This window comes from Mustela nigripes, chromosome 9, assembly GCF_022355385.1.
Source record: "Mustela nigripes isolate SB6536 chromosome 9, MUSNIG.SB6536, whole genome shotgun sequence".
Classification (NCBI taxonomy): Eukaryota; Metazoa; Chordata; class Mammalia; order Carnivora; family Mustelidae; genus Mustela; species Mustela nigripes.
In genome coordinates this window covers 8,452,565-8,472,549 of record NC_081565.1, presented here as the reverse complement: position 1 = coordinate 8,472,549, position 19,985 = coordinate 8,452,565, and the positions used below count along the sequence as shown (strand labels likewise).

The 19,985-nt window shown below is 57.0% G+C and overlaps 1 protein-coding gene across 2 annotated transcripts in view; it reads left to right on the top strand.

The window, feature by feature from the left end:
* Window positions 1-451: 451 nt before the first annotated feature.
* Window positions 452-19,985, top strand: part of LMX1B (LIM homeobox transcription factor 1 beta) — a 78,839-nt gene continuing 59,305 nt past the window's right edge. For both annotated transcript variants that reach the window (XM_059412194.1, XM_059412193.1), the window contains exons 1-2: window positions 452-654; window positions 1,494-1,680. In XM_059412194.1, the coding sequence (XP_059268177.1) occupies window positions 516-654; window positions 1,494-1,680 (326 nt within the window). In that variant the 5' untranslated portion in view covers window positions 452-515. The remainder of the gene's footprint in view (window positions 655-1,493; window positions 1,681-19,985) is intronic.

The window sequence follows — 19,985 nt, the reverse complement described above, 5'->3', positions numbered from 1 at the left end:
GGCTCCTCGGGCGCACCATGGCACTGGAGTAGTGCGGGGAGCGCGCCTGGAGCCCTGCGGCCCGCTGCGCCCCGCCCGGGACCCCGCTGCGCCGCCCGCGCCCCCCCAGCCCGCGGGGCCGCCCCTGCACCCCCGCCCCCTCCCCCGCCCGCCACCGCCTCCGCCGCCGCTGCCGCCGCCGCCGCCTCCTCCCCGCGGCTCCGTCTGCTGCCGCCGCCGCAGCCCGGCTCCGGGGCTGACAAGCAGGTGACAGAGGAGCCGGCGCGCGTGGCTGCGAGTGCCCGGGAGAACGCGGCGCGGACTGCAGCGCCCCGGCCCGCCCGCACGACGCCGGGGCCCGGGGCCAGCGCGTCGGCGCTCCACGCTCGCCGGGGGCGGCCCGCGGCCCCTGCCGCAGCCCCAACCCCGCGGGGGCCGCGCCTCCCCGGCTCCGGGGACGCGGCGGCGGCGAGCGGGCAGGCGGGCGGGCGGGCGAGCACCCTGGCCGGCGGGGCCCAAGGCGCGCCCCGCGTCCCATGGATATAGCAACAGGTCCCGAGTCGCTGGAGAGGTGCTTCCCCCGCGGGCAAACGGACTGCGCCAAGATGCTGGACGGCATCAAGATGGAGGAGCACGCCCTGCGCCCCGGGCCCGCCACTCTGGGGGTGCTGCTGGGTGAGTGCGGCGTCAGACGCCCAAGTGGTCATGGGCAGGGGACAGGGGCATCCTTCCGAGATGGACTCAGGCGGCCAGACCAACGGAATAGGACATGGTTTGCAGGACGTAGGGGTGCGGGAGGACACAGACTAGTCTCTTGCAGTGATCACTGGAGGGTCAACAGGCACCCCTAAACAGGCATCGTGAGGAAACAGAGCTTTGCAGGGACACCACCTAGGAGGAGGGAGGCCAGGACCGCTCCAGCTGCCACCCACCACCATCCTCACTGGGCCTTGGTGCTAGAGCTGCCACTCCCGAGGGGATAGGAGGTGGGAGGCCGGAGTGATGGAGACCCAAGTAGTCACCTTAGCAAGCTTGCGAGCAGTGCCAGGTCACTTGGTGGGGGGAGCTTTTAAGAGAAAAATGTCCCCTGGGCCACCCAAACTACAGGTTTTGGGGAGACTGGGGACAGAAGACCACGAACGCCGCCGTGGGGCGTGTCAGCCAGCGAGCGCCCCAGCCTCACCTCGCCAGTCTTGGTTCCAGCCGGCTACCCCGCGCCGTGCCGGTTCTCATACGTAGTAACACCAAGCGCCGGATCTCCGGAGAAGGGGAGAGTGCAGCGCCGAGCCAGGGCTCTCGAGACCCGCGGCCTCTCCGCGCGGGAGTCCGTGGACTGGAACCAACCAGCTGAGGCTGCCCGGGCCCTGGTGCGGCGGCCAGGGGAGCGCAGGCGGCGGGCGGCGCTCCCGGCTTGCCCTCGCCCTTGGGGCCCGGGCTGCGGGCAGCGCGCGGCCGGGACGCTGGGGCCACGCTGGTCGGGGCTGACCGCCCGGCTCTCGCCCTGTGCGCTGCAGGCTCCGACTGCCCGCATCCCGCCGTCTGCGAGGGCTGCCAGCGGCCCATCTCCGACCGCTTCCTGATGCGAGTCAATGAGTCGTCCTGGCACGAGGAGTGTTTGCAGTGCGCGGCGTGTCAGCAAGCCCTCACCACCAGCTGCTACTTCCGGGATCGGAAACTGTACTGCAAACAAGACTACCAACAGTAAGCGCCTCTCTCGTTCTCCTCCTTCCCTGCCGCCGCCCGGGCACTCGAGCCCCGCCACCCCCCACTGCCAGGCCCGCGTCTGCCAAACGGCTGGCTCCGCGCACGGCTGGGCCCATCAGTTCTGAGGGCTGTGTGGGCTGTGCGACTCCTGACAGGGGCTAACCATCCCAGCCAGGCTGCCACTGGTGAGGTGGCTGGGAGCCTCTGGCGGTCCCTAGTTGGCCATCTTTTGTCCGGAAACCTGCACTGGTTGGGGTACAGGACAAGGCCCTTGGCCAGTTAGGAGATACCATCCCTCTGTCCAGGGACAGGGCCTGACCTCACTGAGACCTCAACTGGGGACCAGTGATTGATTTCCAAATGAAAACAGTGCTTTAGGGAGCCAGGCCCTGGTGGTGTGCTTCCCCAAAAGTAGAGTTTTATGGAGGTCTGGGATTCCTGGAGCAAGGAAGTGGAGTTTGGGGGGCTGCTGAGTTGCCCGGGCAGCTCAGGATGCCTCCTTCCTGCCATGCTCTCTGTTGTCCTATCAGTCCCTGATAGAAAAGAGTGTCCGTTCTCTCCAGACCGTTCCATGCGGGAATTTTGCACTTAACAGTTTTTGCTGGCTGGAGGAACTGTCTAGGAAGAGGACCTCAAGAGGTGGCAAACCACAGTCTGGGGCTCCTGGGGGTGGGGATGAAGAGCTGCCCAAGTCAGCCTTCCCCAGCAGGCCCTCTTTCTTGCACAGTGTTTGTGTTGGAGTTGGGGTGGCTTGCTTTGCCCTGGTGTAGCCTAAATCTCAAGGTTGAGTCTGGAGACTATGGGTTGAGCCCTACCTGCAAACTTTTGTTTTTAAATGAGACTATAGATTTGTTTGGCAAGGTTCTGGGACAGTTAAGAGCAGATTCGGGCTTTTTCTTTTCATCCTCTGCGTTTTGTGCCTGGCAGTGTGATTGGGGGGGAGGCAGAGAGGAGCAATAGCCAAAAGAAAGGTGTCGGCACCCCCAGGGAGGACAGAACTTTCTAGTGAAGTCCAAAAGACCCTTTTAGATGGGGCTGCAGGATGAGGAGGCTCTCAGGTGTTTGGGGGCTCGGGGGGAGCTGTGTGTGCCCAAGCCTCCAGGAAAAGTGTGGGCCGCCAATGCCTGGTGATGACTGCAGCCTACCTGTCTGCCCAGGGACTGTTCCTAGATCCAGGCCCTGGTGGAAGTGGAGCATCTGGGGTACACCATCTCCATCTCTCTAGCTGCTTGACTGAGGCCTGGAAATGGTGGGACTGTAGGCTAAAGCCCTGGAGAGGGTGTTAGATTCTGCTCTGAAGGGTTCTGGCTGAGGCCCACAACAGCACTTTATCTGACTGTGCTCCCCTGGTCTGGAAGGTCCAATAGGACCTGCTCTCTGCACCTGGCTCTTCCTGCGCACTGGGGGCTCTGCGGGCAGGAATTGGGGTCCATTTCAGAGAGTCAGCTCTTTTGCTGATCCCAGAGTCTTGCTGAGACCTCTCCCTCTGTCTGGAGCACCCCAAATTAGGCACCTTGCCGTTGATAGTATTGGGGCTATGCCCTGGACTGACAGGATTCTAGTTCCAGGAGAAAGTGTGGCCGCCAGTCAGTTCGGCCACAAGCAGGCATAGAGCAGGACAAATAAAATGGGGAAAGTAGTCGGGATAGATGTGGTTGGGGGCTTTGGTCTGGCCAAAGGGCAGGGTTCACCAACTTCCAGTCCACCCATGTCCTGCCGGCCTTGCACCTCTGCCTGCCTGACCCTTAGCTCAGCTCTGGCACTGCCACTTCCAACTTAGCTCAGCCACCGGCCTGGGTGACTCAACATGTGGGGGCGGGAGGCCCAGGAAACTGGAAATGGGCCTCCAAGTTACTGGAGCAGATTTTGGGGGGGGGGGGGAATTTTTTTTACATGTTGGAAGGACCCTTTCCAACCTCTTGCGTGCATCTGCCAGGTCTCTCCCCCTACCCTTCAGTCCTCTATGGAGCTTCTGTTTAAAACTAGGAGAGGATGCTCCCTGGTTCTTCGGAGCACAGAAGTATAAAGTCACAAAATTTGAGCAGATGTTACCACGCGGAGCGGCTAGCTCCCTAATTTTACAAAACAATTAAGCATTAAATGTTTGTGTTGCCTTTGTTGAAAGCCTATTTGTTTTCTAAAAAGAGAAAAAAGGCGCCTCTCGGAGAGCTTGATGCTTCAGTGTAGTTGGGATGTGTCTGCGGGTGAATTCGGGCTCCAGAAGAATCTCGGGTCCCTAGTTCCGAGTCTGGGTCCCGCAAGGCGGCAGGCTTCAGGCGGGCATTATTCACGCCCCTCACGGTGCCCTCCTCCTCCCTCGCCCCCTCTTTCTTCTAATAAGGCCAATTAGGTATCTGCACTAGGCCGGCCGGTTGGGGGCTGAGGAGAGGTTCTTAAGACAGTCCTATGGACAAATACCCCGGCAGGTCTCGCCTCAGCGTTTCGCAGGGAGAGCAGGCGCAGCGAGGCAGGCAGGGGCTCACGGAAGAAGCGATGTTCTTTTTCACAATAAAAGTTTATTTCACGATTTATTTTTTTCTTTGAGGATCGCAGATGCATATTTATTGCATCTGCGCGTAAATGCTTTTCAGACGAGAATCCAGGCTAGTGGGTGCAGAGACGTGCCTTCTCAATTTGGTCGAACCTTTGTGTCCGCGGTACAGGGAAATTAACAACCACCACCCCCCTCCCCACAATAACTTGTGAAAAATGTGGCCTCGCCCCATCGAGGAGCTTGCGGGGCTTGGTCCTTAGAAAGAGGTTGCTGTTTTTATTAAGCGTCTCTTCTTCCTTTCGATTTGTTTTAAAGATCTGGGACACCCAGAAGCGCAGCGTTATTTTACGCACCATGGGGGATATTAATTGACGATCGGGCACATTTAATAGCATTTGATAAAATCCATCCGCACGTCCTGGACGGACGAAGCGGAGCGCGGGGCCGCAGCATTTGGGTATTTTCACGCACAACTCGAGAAGTTTACTTTTTCTCCTTATATGCTTTTGGGGGGTCCTTCCAAAAAAAAAAAAAAAAGCGGTCGGATTGTTCTGCGCCTAAGGCTCTGGCCCCTCCGCCGCCAGAGCTCCTCCTCGGACTCACAACCCGGTTAGAAACCGGGAGGAAACGGGGTTTCCTGCAAACGCAAAATCGCGAACACCTTTCTCTCCTTCCTCCACCGGAGAACACATAGAAAAAAGAAAATGACAACATAATTCCCCCCACCCCCGCCCCATTTTTTTTTTCTTGGTGGCTTGGCCAAATAGAATTATGTAAGTCTTTTTTCTTGCCGTCTGTCGCTCGTCTGGAAAGCGTTTCTATCCTGAGGAGGTGGCGAATTCCTGGAGGAGGCTCCGGAAGGGGGGAGGGTCGGTGGGAGAGTCCAAAAATCTGTCACAAAATGGAGTCTAATCGCTTGTAAGACAGCTCCCAGGCCTGGCGACCCGAGATCCGTTGGTGCACAAGCGGGAGCCTGCGTGCGCCGAAGGACCCGGCGCTCCAGCTCGGGCCGGGCTCCCACCTCGGCATCCCGGGCCGCCGGAGCCCTTCCGCCCGCAGGGCCTGCCCGGGCGGCCTCGCCCCTTCTCGAGCAGAGTTACAGGGCTCCGCTGAGCCTGCGAGGGTCCCCTTGGGCTCGCCTGCCCAGGTAGGATGCGCCCACCCGCGGAAGGGGGGGAGCAGGGAGACTTTGATTGAGTTTCAGGAAAAAAACACTGTCTGAGTCCTGGGGTGATGTTTTTTTCTTTTCTTTTCTTTTCTTTTTTCTTTTTTCCTTTTTTCTTTTCTTTTCCTTTCTTTCTTTTTTTTTTTTTTTTGGTGGGGGGGCGTAAATCTACCCCAGCTGGCTCCAGCTCCAGTGGCCCAACCTGGCTCTTCCCAGCACATTCCTTTCCTTCTTTCCTTGGAAGTGTTTACACCGGGAAAGGCCTACCAAGGAGGCTCACCTCTCTCCTCGGAGCACCAGCTCTGGCAGAGTAGGGGTGTGGTGCTCGGAGAGCAAAGCCGGGCTCCAGGCTCTTCTGCCTGCCGTTTCTCCCAGCTTGGAAGGCCTCATCCCATAAGGCCTCCCTGTGGGGTGCCAGTTACCAGCATGCCTCCCCTACCAGTAGGGTATCCCAGCTAGCACTGGCCGCATCTGTCTCATTCAGAACTGCAGACATTCCTGCCCACAGCCTGAGGTAGAGGGTCTGTTCTGGAACTGGATCCGCTTGGAAGGAAAAGCCCGAGCTTGGCTTTATAGAAAGGCCTCGGTAGTGCTCTCCCTGGGGGTTTGAGGGCTGAAGGGCTCTGCTTTGCCAGCCCAAGTCTGGGGACCCTCTGGCTCTTGCAACGGCACCCTCCTTTTAACCCCAGCACCTCGACGGCAGGTAGAAGGTAAGCAAAGGCCTTCCTAAAGCTGCAGTCATCAGCAGCTGAAGGGAGGCATTATTCACAGCTGACTCCTGGCTCACCCTGTATTCCCCAGGCTCTGGGCTAGTGCAGCCTAATTTGTTTGCCGGATTTTTCTAGAGTTGGAGAAGAAGGCTGTGAGGATTTCCTCTGGAGTAGGTGATTGTGCGCCCTCAGCAACCTCCTACCCTGCGCCCTGGAACCAGGCTTAGGCCCTGGCATCTACCTGAGCCTCCTCTGTAAAATGGGGACATAGCCCCCTGGGGGAAAGGATTCTAATATGGATTCAAGATAACATGTCCCCCAAGGACCTGGCATCTCACCTGGCATGTTGTTAATACTTTGGAAATTATTGTTGTTACCATTATCATCAGCAGTGTGGCAAGGAATGTCCTGTCCCCAAGGAGACACCAAACTTCCCATGGGTTCCTTGCCAGAGAAAGGGACAGCTGGCATGGTAGGCTTGCCATGAGCCTCTCTGTGCAGGGAAAATGAGGGGCACCCCTGGGAAAGTCATTCCCTTTGCCTGAGTGGGGCACTGTATGGGCCGTTCCTCCTTCAGTGAGGAGAAGAGCTGTGGACTCTGAGAGCTGGGTTCGCCTCCCAGCCCCATTCAGCAGCCGTCGGATCTTAGCCAACTGACGACCTGTTTCAGAGCCCCAGGTTCTCCAACAGCAAATTAGAGGTGATGATACAATTTACCAGGGTGGTTGTAAGGTTGACACAAGGTATCTGGTGGGGTTTCAGTCCATGTTCCATACTCCGTGGGATCCAGTATCCTCTTAACTACCTTTAGAGAAGCAGAAAAACTTCTGATTATATAGATAAGAACAGTTGCCAACTGTGCATTACCAGGAAGGGCCGGTAGCAGGATGGGCCTGGTGTGCTGGCCTTTTTCTCCTTGGGGGCCGTGAGAGGGAGTTGAATGGGTCCAGAGCAAAGATCTTAACACTGGGGAGCAATTAGACTCTTCAGGGTCTGAGAATAGCTTGGAAAATCCTACTCGATAATATAATTTCATATTTGGAAAAAACTTGGTGCTTGCTGTTTTTGTGATTCAGATGACAAGGGGGAAAAAATCTCAACCCAGCATCTCTAAGGTTCAAGGATAAGGGAGAGATTGGGGTGGGGGGTGATAAGGTAGAGAGATCCAGGGATCTATTTGTTTCTCCAAAAGCTGGGGTTTAAAAGGTGGAGAAACACAGGCTCCGGTGGTCAGATGAAAGCCCACAGAGGTTTGTCCTGTCCAGGATGGGCTGCCTGCGTGTCCCCCAGGGAATCTCCTCTGTCCTGTGGCTATGAGATTTTTAAAACAGAAAAAGAAAAAAAAAATTCCCAGCCCTACTGCCCTACTTTGGCATTAGTTAGCTGAGGAATGGAGGCGACATTCAACGACATGAGTTATAACTTCCAATTTGTTGGGCACCACCATCAGGCCTCAGCTTCAAGGGAGGAGGAAGAAAGGGATGGTCCACTCATCCCAGGAGCCCGTATGAGCTGTCAGTCAACCCTGGGCTGCAGGAGGACCCAAAGCCCTTGGCTTTCTGGCTGACCCAGCCCTCTCCAACTCTCACAGTCTGTGCTGATGGCAGCAGAGAGCAAAACCAAAATTATATATATTTATTGCTACTGCAGTCAGAAGTGGGGAGGCGGTGGGAGTGAAGGGAGGGTAAGGCTGAAAACCATATTTGAAAAAGTTGATTCACGAAAGCAGAGGAAGCAAAGTGGCAGACGGTTGCCATTTCATCGACCGGCTGGTGTTCTCCATTCATGTCATAAATGTCTCCTGTCATTTGAAGCCAAAAGCAACATGATTTGGTTCCCCGGTGGCCTATAGGGTTTTTCTCTTTTTTTTTTTGCAGTAAATGTTTATTTGTTAATAATATACTTTAAACAGCCTAGCTTTGACCTCAAGTCTCCTGAAGCATCCATCTTCTCTCAGAAAAATCTTTCAAAGTTTGTGTAATTTTGGGGGGAAGGTGTAACTGATGGGGCAGTGAAGGGTCTGTGTTTGCTTTAACTACCGCTGTGTTGTGGAGTGGTGGGGTATAAGGGGCCACTGTGCTCCGAATGGCAACTTTCTTGGGTTTCAGGCCTGGCTGACAGCACTTCCTCGCTGCCCCTTACCTTTGCTTCGCCTGATCAGAACAAATAAATTTCTGCGTGGGCCCTTCCTTTGTTATTCCCGGGGCAATATTGTATCCATTTCTGTTCCCCTTCTTGACTGACGGCCTTTGGACCTGCCTTGTCGACCCTGGGGCCCCCGAAGGGGGGTTGGGGAGTGTAGGGGTCCCAGGGATATGTGAGTACGTTGAGGGGGGGTGGTGCTTTGTCTCCCTCGGGAGCCTGGCTCAGACTGGCCCGGTCCGAGTGTGCTGGCTGATGGCAGAGCACCAGGCTTGCCCCGGCACTTGGGGAACTGGGGGAAGTATTGCTGAAGGAAAAACCTAGTTCCTGGAGTTTGGTTCCAGAAGAAACAAAGATGTTTGCTTCCTGGCAGGCCCCTGCTTAAAGAGGTTTCCCTGGGAACTGGGAGGTGGTTGCCAGGTGGGGAGGGTTCTGAGGGCTGCCCTGAACAACAGAGGTGCCCACCAGGGCTGGCAGGAGTGAGGAGCCCACCGAGCTGCTGGCTGGACGCAGAAAGCTAAGTGAGCATGCTGGAACACAGGACAGCCAGCCGACCCCCAGGCGGCTCTGTTGGGTGCTGCAGCAGCAGGGACAGGAGAGGAGGATAGCAGCCCTGGGTCAGGATGAGCTGGGTGTGACTGCTGTCCCCCCTTCTCCCACCTCCTGCTTTCCTCTGGAACTCAGGGACTGTTGTCATGTGATTCCTGAATTGCCATAGTTACAGGGCTGTCAGGGTATGGGCGCCTGCCCAGGCCTGGAGCTGCCCAGAGCCTGCGGAGATAGAGAGGACCAAGGTGCTCTGGAAACCACCTCCTGCAGACGGATGGCCTCCTGGGCGGGGCACGTTCTCTCAAAGGACAAAGAACAAAACTCCAAGTACAGACCAGGGATCAAGAATGTCTCTGGCTCTTGTGGCACAAGCCACGGGCCTTTAGGGAAGGGCTCGTTGTTCTTCTTGGGTCTCGGTTTCCTCCTCTGTGAAACAGGGATGCTGGTTACAATCTCACAGGATAAAATGACTCGATCTCTAAGGATAAAGTGAAACAAACCCAGAGGTGCCAGCCTGCATTGGGCATTTCGTCAATGGATGTTTCCTTCCTGCCTGCCTGCCTGGGAAGTGAGCTGGAGACACGCTGCCTGGCAGGAATGCATTGTCGGCCTTTCGCACAGGCACGGAACCTGGAACCTCCCAAACGGGCCTCCCCGAGTGCCCTAGCCCACCCCCCTGCTCTGTGCCCTGAGCTGGGGCCTGTGTTCTGAATTTTCCCCTTGGAAGGGGAATGGGGCAGGTCTTGCGGTCAGAAACCGGTCCTCGGAGGCAGGCAGGCAGCAGCCTATAGATGCCCGCCCCCCCATGACTTCTGAGGGACATAGGTCCTGCTGTTATCCAGCCTACTCTTGAGCGTGGCCAGTGCAGACAGGAACTCATAGGAACAGAGTCTTACTGACCCAGAGGGGCGGGCGCAATAGTAGGCCCTCTAGAAAGCAAAGGAATTGACATTTCTGGAGTGTATTGGTCTTTATTGCTTTAGGTCCCTGTATAGGTGAGAAAACGGAGGTGGAGGGAGTTAAGTCACTCCTCTCAGACCCAGAATGACTCCCGCAGATTTCCCTGTAGGTGGGTCTAACTCCTAAAGCAGATGGGATCCCTCAGTCCTCGATTCCTGCTCTTCCCAAAGCCCCAGAGTCTGCTCCCGGGCAGCTGTGATTCACCTGAGTGCCCAGCCTGAAAGGGGTGTGTGTGGTGGGGGTTACTGCCCAGGGTTGGAAGGGGTGGGGGCGGGGGTCACTGCCCTCTTCGCACCAGAATGTTCGTGTAGGGCCAACCCTTGCCAGAAAAGGAAAAAAAGGTTAGAATAACTGCCTTTCCCCCCAGCGGTGAGCTTCCTTCAGGGCTCGAGGCGCGCGGGCGGGGCGGCTCGCGGGCGGGGCGGCTCTCGGAGGTCTCCACCCGTGCCCCCGCCAGGCCCACCTCTCCCGTGGTTCCTGCTCCTCGTTCCTTTCCCCTCAGTGGGGCAGCGTGGTGCACAGGCTCCTCGGCTCTGGGGCTCCTCAGCCGCGCCACGGGCGCCGGCAGCGGTTGATGAATTTCGGTGTCACCAGGGGTTTAGCCCGGATTTGGGAACCGCGCGCTCTAATACGCACACACGGTCCTGCCCCTTCTAAAGCGCAGCCCTTTCACCCAGCCGCTGATTTATGAAGGAATCCGATCCCAGGACGGGCTGGGCTGGAGCCGGGAACCGGGGCCCCGCCGCAACCTTCGGACTCCTCTGCGTTGCGGGGGCCCTTGGCGGCTCCCGGTGCAATCCTGGGCCGGACTCGGGGCGCCCTGCTGGGTCGCATCTACTGCGACCCAGGAGGAGTGAGTCCTCTCGGAGCCACTTAAACCTACTGGAAAGGGAGCGAAGCGGAGAGAGGGAATTTTCTTTTGGAATTGAGCAAAGCCTTCGCCCCTCCCCAAGCCCTCCTGCCGACCCCCTCGGGCAGGCCCAAAAGAGGCGCGTTTGGGAGGTTTGTTTATCGAGAGCACAGAAAATTGAAAAAAGAGTCTAAGAGCTTTCTCCCGCCTGAGAAATGTGCACAGTCCCTCGGCTCCTGGAGGCAAAGAGGCGACCCCAATGCAGGGTTCCCGGTGCAGACGCTGGGGCTGACCCCAGCCCCCTCCCTCCTGCGCGGGGCCGGAGCGCGGCGGGAGGGCAGATTTTTTTTCAGATTTGGTTTGTAGGGGGGAAATGTGGTTGTATCAATCCACAAATATTTACTCTTAACAGACTTGTATCTGTGGAGATTTCGAACAAAGACAGTTTAGGGGGATTACAAAAACCCTAAACCCCGTTTTTCTCTCGGACTTGGTGCTTTAAATGCCAATTACAGGCGAGCCATATCCAACAGCAACGGGAGGAGGCGGGCAGGGTCGGGAGGGGCTGGGGGGCGAGTCCAGCCATTAAATGTAACTTTTCATTATGGAAAGGATTTCGCTGGTTTTATCTTCTAATAAGATTATGTCACGAACACAAGTACCTAGGACGGTGCTGAGTGACAGGGCTCTGTCGTTTAATCAGAGACTGTGCCGCTCTGACCGCGGGGCCCTTTGTCCGTCCGAGTGAGCGACGGAAACTTGCCGTCCTAATCCCCTTATTCATGTCAAGCAGAGAAAAGAAGCCAAGCACCTTACAACCGTGTCCCCTCCACCCCTTCCGAGGGCGGCGGGAGGAGGGGAGCTCCGGCCCTGTCGCCCCCCGGGCGACTTTCGTTTGGAGGGCGCTTGGGTCTCCTGAGCCCGCGATGCGTTGCAGCAGGGGTGGGGGAAGGGGTTGCTTTTGGGGAGCCTCAATTGTCAGCTTCTGGAAAATGGGGGCAACGGCCCCACGCCCAGAGGATGCCGATTGGGAGGGGTGGGGGACTTTTCGCCTCCACTGACGGAAAGCACGGCCGCTCTGTCCCCTCTTCCCAGGAAAGGTGGCGCTGGGGGGTGCACACCCACCATCCCCATGAAAGCGGGATTGACAAGAAGGGAGAGGCCAAACGGAGATGCCAGGCTGGGGTCCTGCGCGGGGCGGATTTCGTTGGATCCCTAGGACTGATGTCGCAACGCTTGTACTCCTGCGAGTCTCCGGGGTTGACCATTCCCGGCTGCTCGTTCGGCCCCTTTCTTCTGAGGGCGAATTCCTTTGTTCGACCCCCGCGGAAACCAGCTTCTCCGCCGGGCCCGTGGCGCCTTTATTCTCGCCACTGCTGCTGCCGCCACCCTTGTCCCACAATGTGCAGATCTGTCGTGCGGCCGGCCCCCCCCCCCCCCCCCCCCGGACCCTCCCCCACTCCCTGTCCGGGCCGCGCAGACCCAGCTGGGTCGGCCGACCGGTCCCCTCGACGTCGCCGCCGTCGCCGCCTTGCCCCTGCCCCCGCCCCGGCCGCCGGCTCCGACCACTAGACCTCCAGCCCGCACAGCGGGCGCCGCGGCGCGGACTTTAGCCGCCGGCGTTCACCTCCGGGCACAGTCGGAAGCCGCGGGCGTCGGAGAAACGGCCAGGCGCGGTTCCGGGTCGCTGCACCGGCTGAAAAAACCAAAAGCAAAACCAACACCTAGCAAATGAAACCTGCGTGCCTCCAGGGCTCCACTCTGCACCGCTGCAGAGGACCAGGCCGGCTACCTCTCGGCCAGTTTCTAGGCTCTCAGGCCGGAGGCCCCAGAGTCAATAGAGCAGGAGAGGACACTTTGGAGGAATCTGTCTCTAATGTACCTGGCTCCTTAGCCTCCTTTTAAAGCTCTTAGTCTGTGCTCTAGGGCAGTCTCCCAGGCACCCCAGTGCGTCCTGGGAACTCTCTGGAGACGCCTGACTGCTCAGTCTCCTCCCTCCAGAGTCCAGGCTCCGGTGCGGTGCGGGGAGGATCGGCCGAGAGCAGGGTGTCACCTCGTAAAAGCGACAGGCAGGGGCTGTTTTATGGGGAGGGAGAAGGGGCAGGAAGTGATGCTTCCATCTGTGGCCCCACAGGGATGGAGAGCCAGGATGGAAAGAGCACTGTCTGGGCAGGGGACCAGGGACAGGGGGACAGAGCTGGGTCAGAGACAGCTGGGTGTGCGACATTAACCACGGGACGCGGACCTACGGAGCTGGGAGCTCACCTCCCACGGGTTCCCTCCCAGAGCCCCCTCTGCAGTCCCCCACTCAGCCAACAGCTCCGGCCCTTCCTCCCAAGTTGGGGCGGGGGAGAGACTTTCTCCCTCGAAACACTTGATACCAACTTCGGTTTTTTGGCAAGAAAAATAAGCCTTGTTTGGAAAGGGGGGGGGTGGTCGAGTGAGCAAGGGAAGGAGTGAGCTGGCGGCAGAGCAAACTTTGCGGATTAGGTTTCAGCGCCTCCGCCCCACCCCCAGGCCCGCGGCGGTGATTTGTGTGCGGGGGTCTGTGACCCTACGAGGCATCAAACGGCCCGCGGGAACCGGCCGAGTTCAGAGGGACAGTGGGCAGAGGGGCGGCCTAAGACAACGCAGATGGTTCATATCAGCCCGGCCGGGCCAAGCCCTAGGCCCGCGGGCCTGGGCTGCTCGACAGGGAAGAGGTCTGGGGGTATTCCGGGGAGACGGGGGGCCTGAGCACTAAGAGGAGCCCAGAAATGCGGCTGTAGATGCCCAGTGGGTCCCAGGTGAAGGGGGGTGAGGGGGGCTATGACAGAGTTCCTCCTCCAGGTGGTCCTGACCCCATCCAGGTCAGGGGGGACCTGACCCTCCTCGTCTCCCCAGAGTAGTCTCTGGTCTAGAAGGCAGACCCTTCCGCCTCTGCCAAGTGGCCAGAGCTTACCCCACCGGTGCCCTGCAGGCAGCTGGGGCTCATCCAGGTCCTAATACCCCTTCCCCAGGGACCCCTAGTGGACTTTTTCTTCTGGGAAGGTGCCCTGCCCTCAGCTTGCCTGCTGCAGTGGGCTTGGGAGGCCCTCACCTCCCTCGGACATACATTCATGCTTCCGTTCGTTTGTTCTGCAATCCTTCCTTCCTTCTGCCGCTGTGGTAGAATACCCTTCCCCTTTCTGCCGGCTTCAGCCCTTCTGCCTGGCCTCAGCTAACTCTGAGGGACTCCTCCTTTCCCCAGGGGAAAGCCGAGAGGTAGGCTCATTCATACCTTCACCCAGAGCTTTGCTTCTGCGGGGTGGGGGGAGGTGGGGAGAGTCCTGCTTGGTCAGGCTGGGAGGGGCTCTTGTCTCCCAGGGGCTGCCCCCTCTCCCTAGAGCTGGAGCTTGGCTGGTTGTCAACACCAACAGGCCCAGGCTTCCCTGCCCTATTTCCAGGGCCTGGTTTTCCCTGCGGCCTCCAAGAACCCTCTTCAGTGATCACAGAGAGGGTGCACTGGAAGGACACCCACCACCCAGACCTTGGGCTGCTTTAGCAGGGTCTCAGCTGAAGAGATCCTTGTAGAAACAGGAAAACCGAGGCTCAGGTGTGGCTAGTATTTGCCCTAAAGCTCACTCAGTTGTGGCAGAACGGAGACAGAACCCCCAGTTTACCCATGGTCAAGTTAGGGGCCTATGTGGCAACTCCACAATTCTTTCTAAAACCTGCTCCCAGACTCTGACTTTAGCCCTGGCCTACCCTTTTCTTCTGAGGCTCAGGTCACTGGAGGGGAAGGCCCTTCAGTCCTGGTTCCTGAGGGGTGTAACAGGCTTGTCTCCATGATGGAATGAATTTGAGAACTTTCTGGATAGCACGGAGCCATGTACATTTGGCAATTTTGTCTTCTAAACTGGGACATTGAAAGACAAGAGCCAGGTGACCACATCCCTCTGTCCTTCTTGGGTCTGACTCCCAAACACCCTAGGCTTGGCCCTTCTTCTCTACAGTGGGTCACGGGGAGGCCAGTGGCCTGGCCAGGGCCACAGAGGGCCAGGGGACTGCCAGGACGTCTCGGGGTTTCGTCTCCCAGGATCCCTGCCTCAGGGGAGCAGCCGGCTGGGTCATCTGTACACAGAAGACACATCTGTACTCCACATGTTAGAGGCTGAGCAGAGGACATGTGGTTTGGGATGTGTTATCTTAATCATATTTATTAGTCAATCCTAAAATTTAAAAAAAAAAAAAAGAGTTTGATATTGTTAGCATTGGGAAAAGATCCCCAAATCTACACAAGTGACAGATCAGCGGAGGTTGCCGGCAGCAGCCAGCTTTCTTTCAGCTGGGATCAGGATGCAACTTTGGAAGTTCTTAGGGTTGTTCTAGTGTGATGGAGTCTCTATGCCATGAAACAACACTGACTGCTTTCATTTTCCCAAGCAGAGATCTGAAGCAAAATTAATTACCCCGCCTTGACTGATAGTTGTTCTGTTGGAGTATGGTTCTAATCCTTATTAACATTCTCTAAAGTCAGGCATGAAATATGACTTTTACACCACACTCTTTGGCATATGTTTTTCTTTTCCAGGATATTTTTCAGACTATCTCCAAGCCTCACTGCTGTTCATTATTTTTGCCGTAGGTCTAAAGTTGCCAGCCCCAAAACCAGCCCCGCGCAGAGCACAGCCAAGGGGGTGGGGAATGGGAGCGACATCCCCGCTCACGATGCAAATTGCTTCTGATTATTGAGCTTTGAATGTTTTCCTCCATCATGTTTTTATTAAAAACTCCGGCATATTTACGCTTGATGGTGTCTTCAATTAAGTTAAAAAAAAAAAAAAAAAAAAAGCAAGGGGTTCCCCTTTCCATAGCAGTATGTAAAGAAAATAGTTGTTATGACCGCAGAATTATCGTCCAAAGCTGGTTCTAGTAAAGCTAGCCCGGCTTTGACAAGCCCAGCAGGCTGGGAGCTTTTTTCTAAGTGTTCCAGCTGCTGGGGAAACAGACCCGAGAGGAAGCCCACAGAAGCCTCCGTTCTGCAGGGTACTCAGGCCGCCTCACAGGAGCTAACACATCCCGAGTTTCCGGGCTGCAGAAGGGGGCCAGGCTGGCTGCAGGGGGCTTGGTGATGGGCAGGTCTGGCCCCCGAGAGAGAATATCACCCCCAGCCCCACCAAGAATCACACAGCTGATGCTTGCTGAGTGAGTGCACATGGTTTGTGAAGCACTTTACAGTGTTTGAAGGTGCTGTGGCTGTGATGTGGGTGTTGTGATCATTTATGGAGCAGACGAGCGGGGCAGAGAGGTTGAGTAACTTGCCCAAGGTCACACAGCTAGTTAAGTGGAACTGGGTTTGGACCCCAGGCGTTTGGTCAGGAGAAAACTTCCAGGGATCCTTTGCGAGGGCAGAATCTGGCCCTCTGCTGGGTTCAGTGTCAGTGGCCAGGCACCAGAGCTCAGTGTTACTTGTTGAATGAATGCCTCATAATTAATGACCAGTGTTTATTGCACACTGCCTGTGGGTTTGATGGGAATTAGCTCATTGAATCTTCTCACTGCCTGGGGGCAGGCATTCTTATTACTGTTTCCCATTCTGCAACAGTGAAGCTTGACCTGAGAGGTGCCGTGATTTCCCTAAGGTCACACAGCATAAGGTAGCAATGATAAGCTACCATATACTGGGCACACATTACGTCTAAGCTCAGGGCTAAGCCCTCGGCACCCCAGACCTCGGTGAAAGTTCGTAAAAGGACCATTGTTTGTTTACCCAGGCTTCCAAGTGACAGAACTGGGGCTCAGAGAGGTAAAGCCACACACCCAGGATCACACAGCCCGTGGGGAGCTCCACCAGAATGCTTCCTTGCTCTGCAGGTGTGAAGACTTGTCCTCTTGACCACTTCTCAGCCTGGCTGTGTTGGGGGTTGGGAGAAGTCCCTGAATGGTACCTTCTCAGTGGGTCTCACTTGGCCTGAAGGACGATCATGGCAGTAGGTGGGCATAGTCTGGCATTGAGGAGATGGGTGTGTCTGTGGCTATGTGGCATGGATGTGGAAACTAAAGCACAGAGAGTTTAAGTGACTTGCCCGGGGTCACATAACTAGAAACAGCTGATGGGACTCATGCTCAGGTGTTCTGGCTTTGGGGCATTGTTTCTCTGAGAGACTGAGTCATCATCTTTATTGTCAGCATCACGTATGACCGTGCCTGAGTGCCTTCTGAGTGCTCTGCAAATACACAGTGACGGCAGGGATGTTCAGAGAGGGAAGGCAGTTTTCCCAGGATCGCATTGCAAGTTCTAGCCGCTGGTGTGGGGCCTGTTCACGACAGGGCCCTGGGAAGCAGGCCCAGCCCACGGCTGGGAGTTGACCGGCCCTGAGAGGGCCACCTTTACCCCTGCCCTGCGGGTACAGCAGCTCAGGGCAGGCGCTGTCCGCCCTTTGAAGGGGACAGCGCCTGAGTGTGTCACTTTGAACTGCAAAGGGGCCTGTGGTGAGGGCTTGGCCCCCTCCCACAGGCCCCCGCCTGCCCACCCCTCCAGGTCTGGTTCCAGTCGGCAGGCCTGGAGCCGGAGGGGCGGGCAGGGCGGCGGCCCCCCTGTGGGATGTCAGCCTGATAAGTGAGCAGCCGCGGAGCCCTGAAGGAGGACGGAGCTGGCCGCCCACTGGTCCGGCCATCCCACGTGGCAAGAGTTCAGGCCAGTCACCGAAGTGCCAACCTCCCCCAGACATGCCCTTGTGGCTGCAGAGAAACATCTCCCTGAATGTCAGAGGTTTAAATTAAAATAGCAGTAATGATCGTAATAACAAGAACTTGTAAAAGGAAATATCTCGCCCTGGGGCACAGGGAGTATCATGGCACCAAGCATGTGCTCTACTTGGTGCGTGCTCCTGGCACGAGGTCACAAGGGGGGTTCGGTAAGAGACGGGGGCGTCTGTGCAGCTAATTACCAGGAACCCAGCTGGGGGACTTTCAGTTGTTCAGCCAAGTCCTGGCTAAGCCGGCCTAGGACCGGTAGCCCATGGGCAAAGTGAGTGGGGTGACGTGGCAGAGTTAAGCAGAAATCATACCTGTCCCCATACCTGGGCATGTTGACCTCTTCCCTGATTTTTTGACCCCAGAACTGGTTCCTTGGGAGGCCAAGAACCTAACCAGGTTCTTTACCAAGTGGGCAAAGAAAAGACGCCAGTGCTTTGGAACCTGGGGGTTCAGAGTATGATCTAGCTCTGTCACTTCCTGGCTGTGTGACCTTGGGTTTGATGCTTTACTTCTCTGTGGCACAGCTCTCTTTCAGTCTGTTAAGGACCAGCACCTGCCTGAGAGCAGTGATGAGACTGGAAAGAGAAAGCAGATGCAACGTCTTCTGATGAGCTATGTGGCTCTTGCCAATACTGCTGCCGGTGCTCCCACCGTCCTTTGTGTTGGGCCTGAGCAGGTGTCTGGCTTTGGTTACACGCGTCAGGCAGTATTTTCATTACGGTTCTCTGTGTGCGCCACGCCTTGGCGAGTAGGGCATGATACATAGTAGTTGCTCAGTTAGTATTGAAAAGAAAAGTATAGAGGAGTAGCTCAGGAGCCTGACTGGCTGGGCTGGACACCAGGTTCAGCCTCTTTCTAGCTGGGCATCCCTTGGAAAGTTCCTTAGCCTCTCTGAGCCTCTGAGCCTCTGTTCCCTCATTGGTAAAATGGAGGTACTCGAAAAACCTGGCTTCTGGGGTTGTCCTGAGGACTAAATGAAATAGCACACTCCAGGAGCTGTACCAGTTTGTGGGAGCTTTTCTGTTCGTGGGAAGGGCAGCGGGCAGGGGTCTGGTTAATAACATGACAGCAGGAGTCTGTGCTGGGCTCCCAGGGCAGGTACCTGAGAGGTGGGAGGTGGGAGCTAAGAGGATCTGGGGAGGGCATTCCAGGTAGGGGCACAGGAAGCAGGGATATTAGGGGTTAAATTGGTGGGCTGAGAAAGTGGGCTGGGACAGTGAGTCTGGCTGGAGAGGCTGCCTAGGGGCTGCTGGGATGCAGGGCTGTAGAGGGGGGCGGGGGCCGGTCGCTATGCAACGGGCTTTGGCTTTTATTCTGTGGGCAGAAGGGAGCTATCGAAGATTATTGTACAGGTGGGTGACAGGGCAGGAGAGGCACTTTATGGAGCTGACACTGGCAGCCAATGCGTGGGATTGGGGACTGGAGACCCGCAGGAGGGGGCAACTGCCTCCTCAGAGGTGGGGACAGTGGAGGGGCTAGAGAAGGGACAGGGTCAAGGCAAAGTTAGGAGGCAGTTCTGAGGGTTAAGGGGAGGGGATGGGACAGATGGAGAGTCTGAGAGACCTGGGCTTAGAGCTGGGAGGACTGGAAGCCCCAGGCCTGGGCTGCCTGGCTAAAGCCTTGGAGTCCTGAGCTCTCTGGGCTGGTCCCAGCAAGAGTGACCCGCTTGTCTGTGTCATTCACAGGCCTGGTTTCGTGGGCATGTGACCTGGGCAGTCCCACAGGATCTCACACTCAGAAAGGCCCTGTGCTTGGTTTGATGCTCAGCTCTCGCCCTCTTGAAATCCCTAAGATGGTCTGAACGAGCACCCTGCATTTTCATTTTGTCCTGGGCACTTCAAACCACGTAGCCAGCCCCAGTCCCTGAGTCTCTTGCCTGGGGGCCTGGGCTTGGAATGGAGGCCTGGGAGGCTTGAGCTAGAACCAGGTCTGCTGGGATTAAGGAGATCTCCCTGCTCTACTGTTGACCTGAGGCTTGTCCTCAGAAGCTTCTTGCTCCTGGCTCCCAGATTCCTTGGTCAGGGCCTGCCCCCTCCTCCTGTGTGCTCAGCCACCAGCGCACCTGCTGTTCCCCCCACACTCAGACGTTTGTCCATGTCTGGCTCAGGCTGTGACAGTCGTGCAGGACCTGCTCACTGGCCTCCAGCATCCCTCCTTCGTGTAAAGTCGTCTTCCTTTGAAGTTTGGCATAAAAATCATCAGCTCATCAAATCTCTCTGGCTCCGTATTCCCTCCTGCCTGCCCTCTGAGCTTGGGTCTGTCTCACAATGCTTATCAAACACGCAGATTCCTAGCTTTGCAGAAGGTGTGAATCCTCATTCCTCCGCTCCTGGAAGAGCTGCGTACCCTGAGATCTGAGAATTTCTGCCCGGCGTACACCCTGGACTGGCACAGGGCCTTGTACTGGGCCGGTGCTCGGTTGGCTTGAACTGAGTGAAAGAGTGAACCGTGGTTGTCTGTCTGTCTGGGTGCACGCAGCCTCCCTACAGGGGGCCCAGAGCCTGGCATGGCGTGGCATCATTGGGTGGGTGCCGGATGGATGGCAGGTTCTCAGTGCATGAGGACTTGGGGGGGGTGGTCAGTGTTCTTCTGTCCCTGAAACCCCAGGATGTAAGGGCCAGGCTGCCTACAATGGGGGCCAGAATGGGGGATAGGGGGCAAAATTAGTACCCTCTAGGAGGCAGGAAGTGGCCAAAGTGGCACACCCTCTCT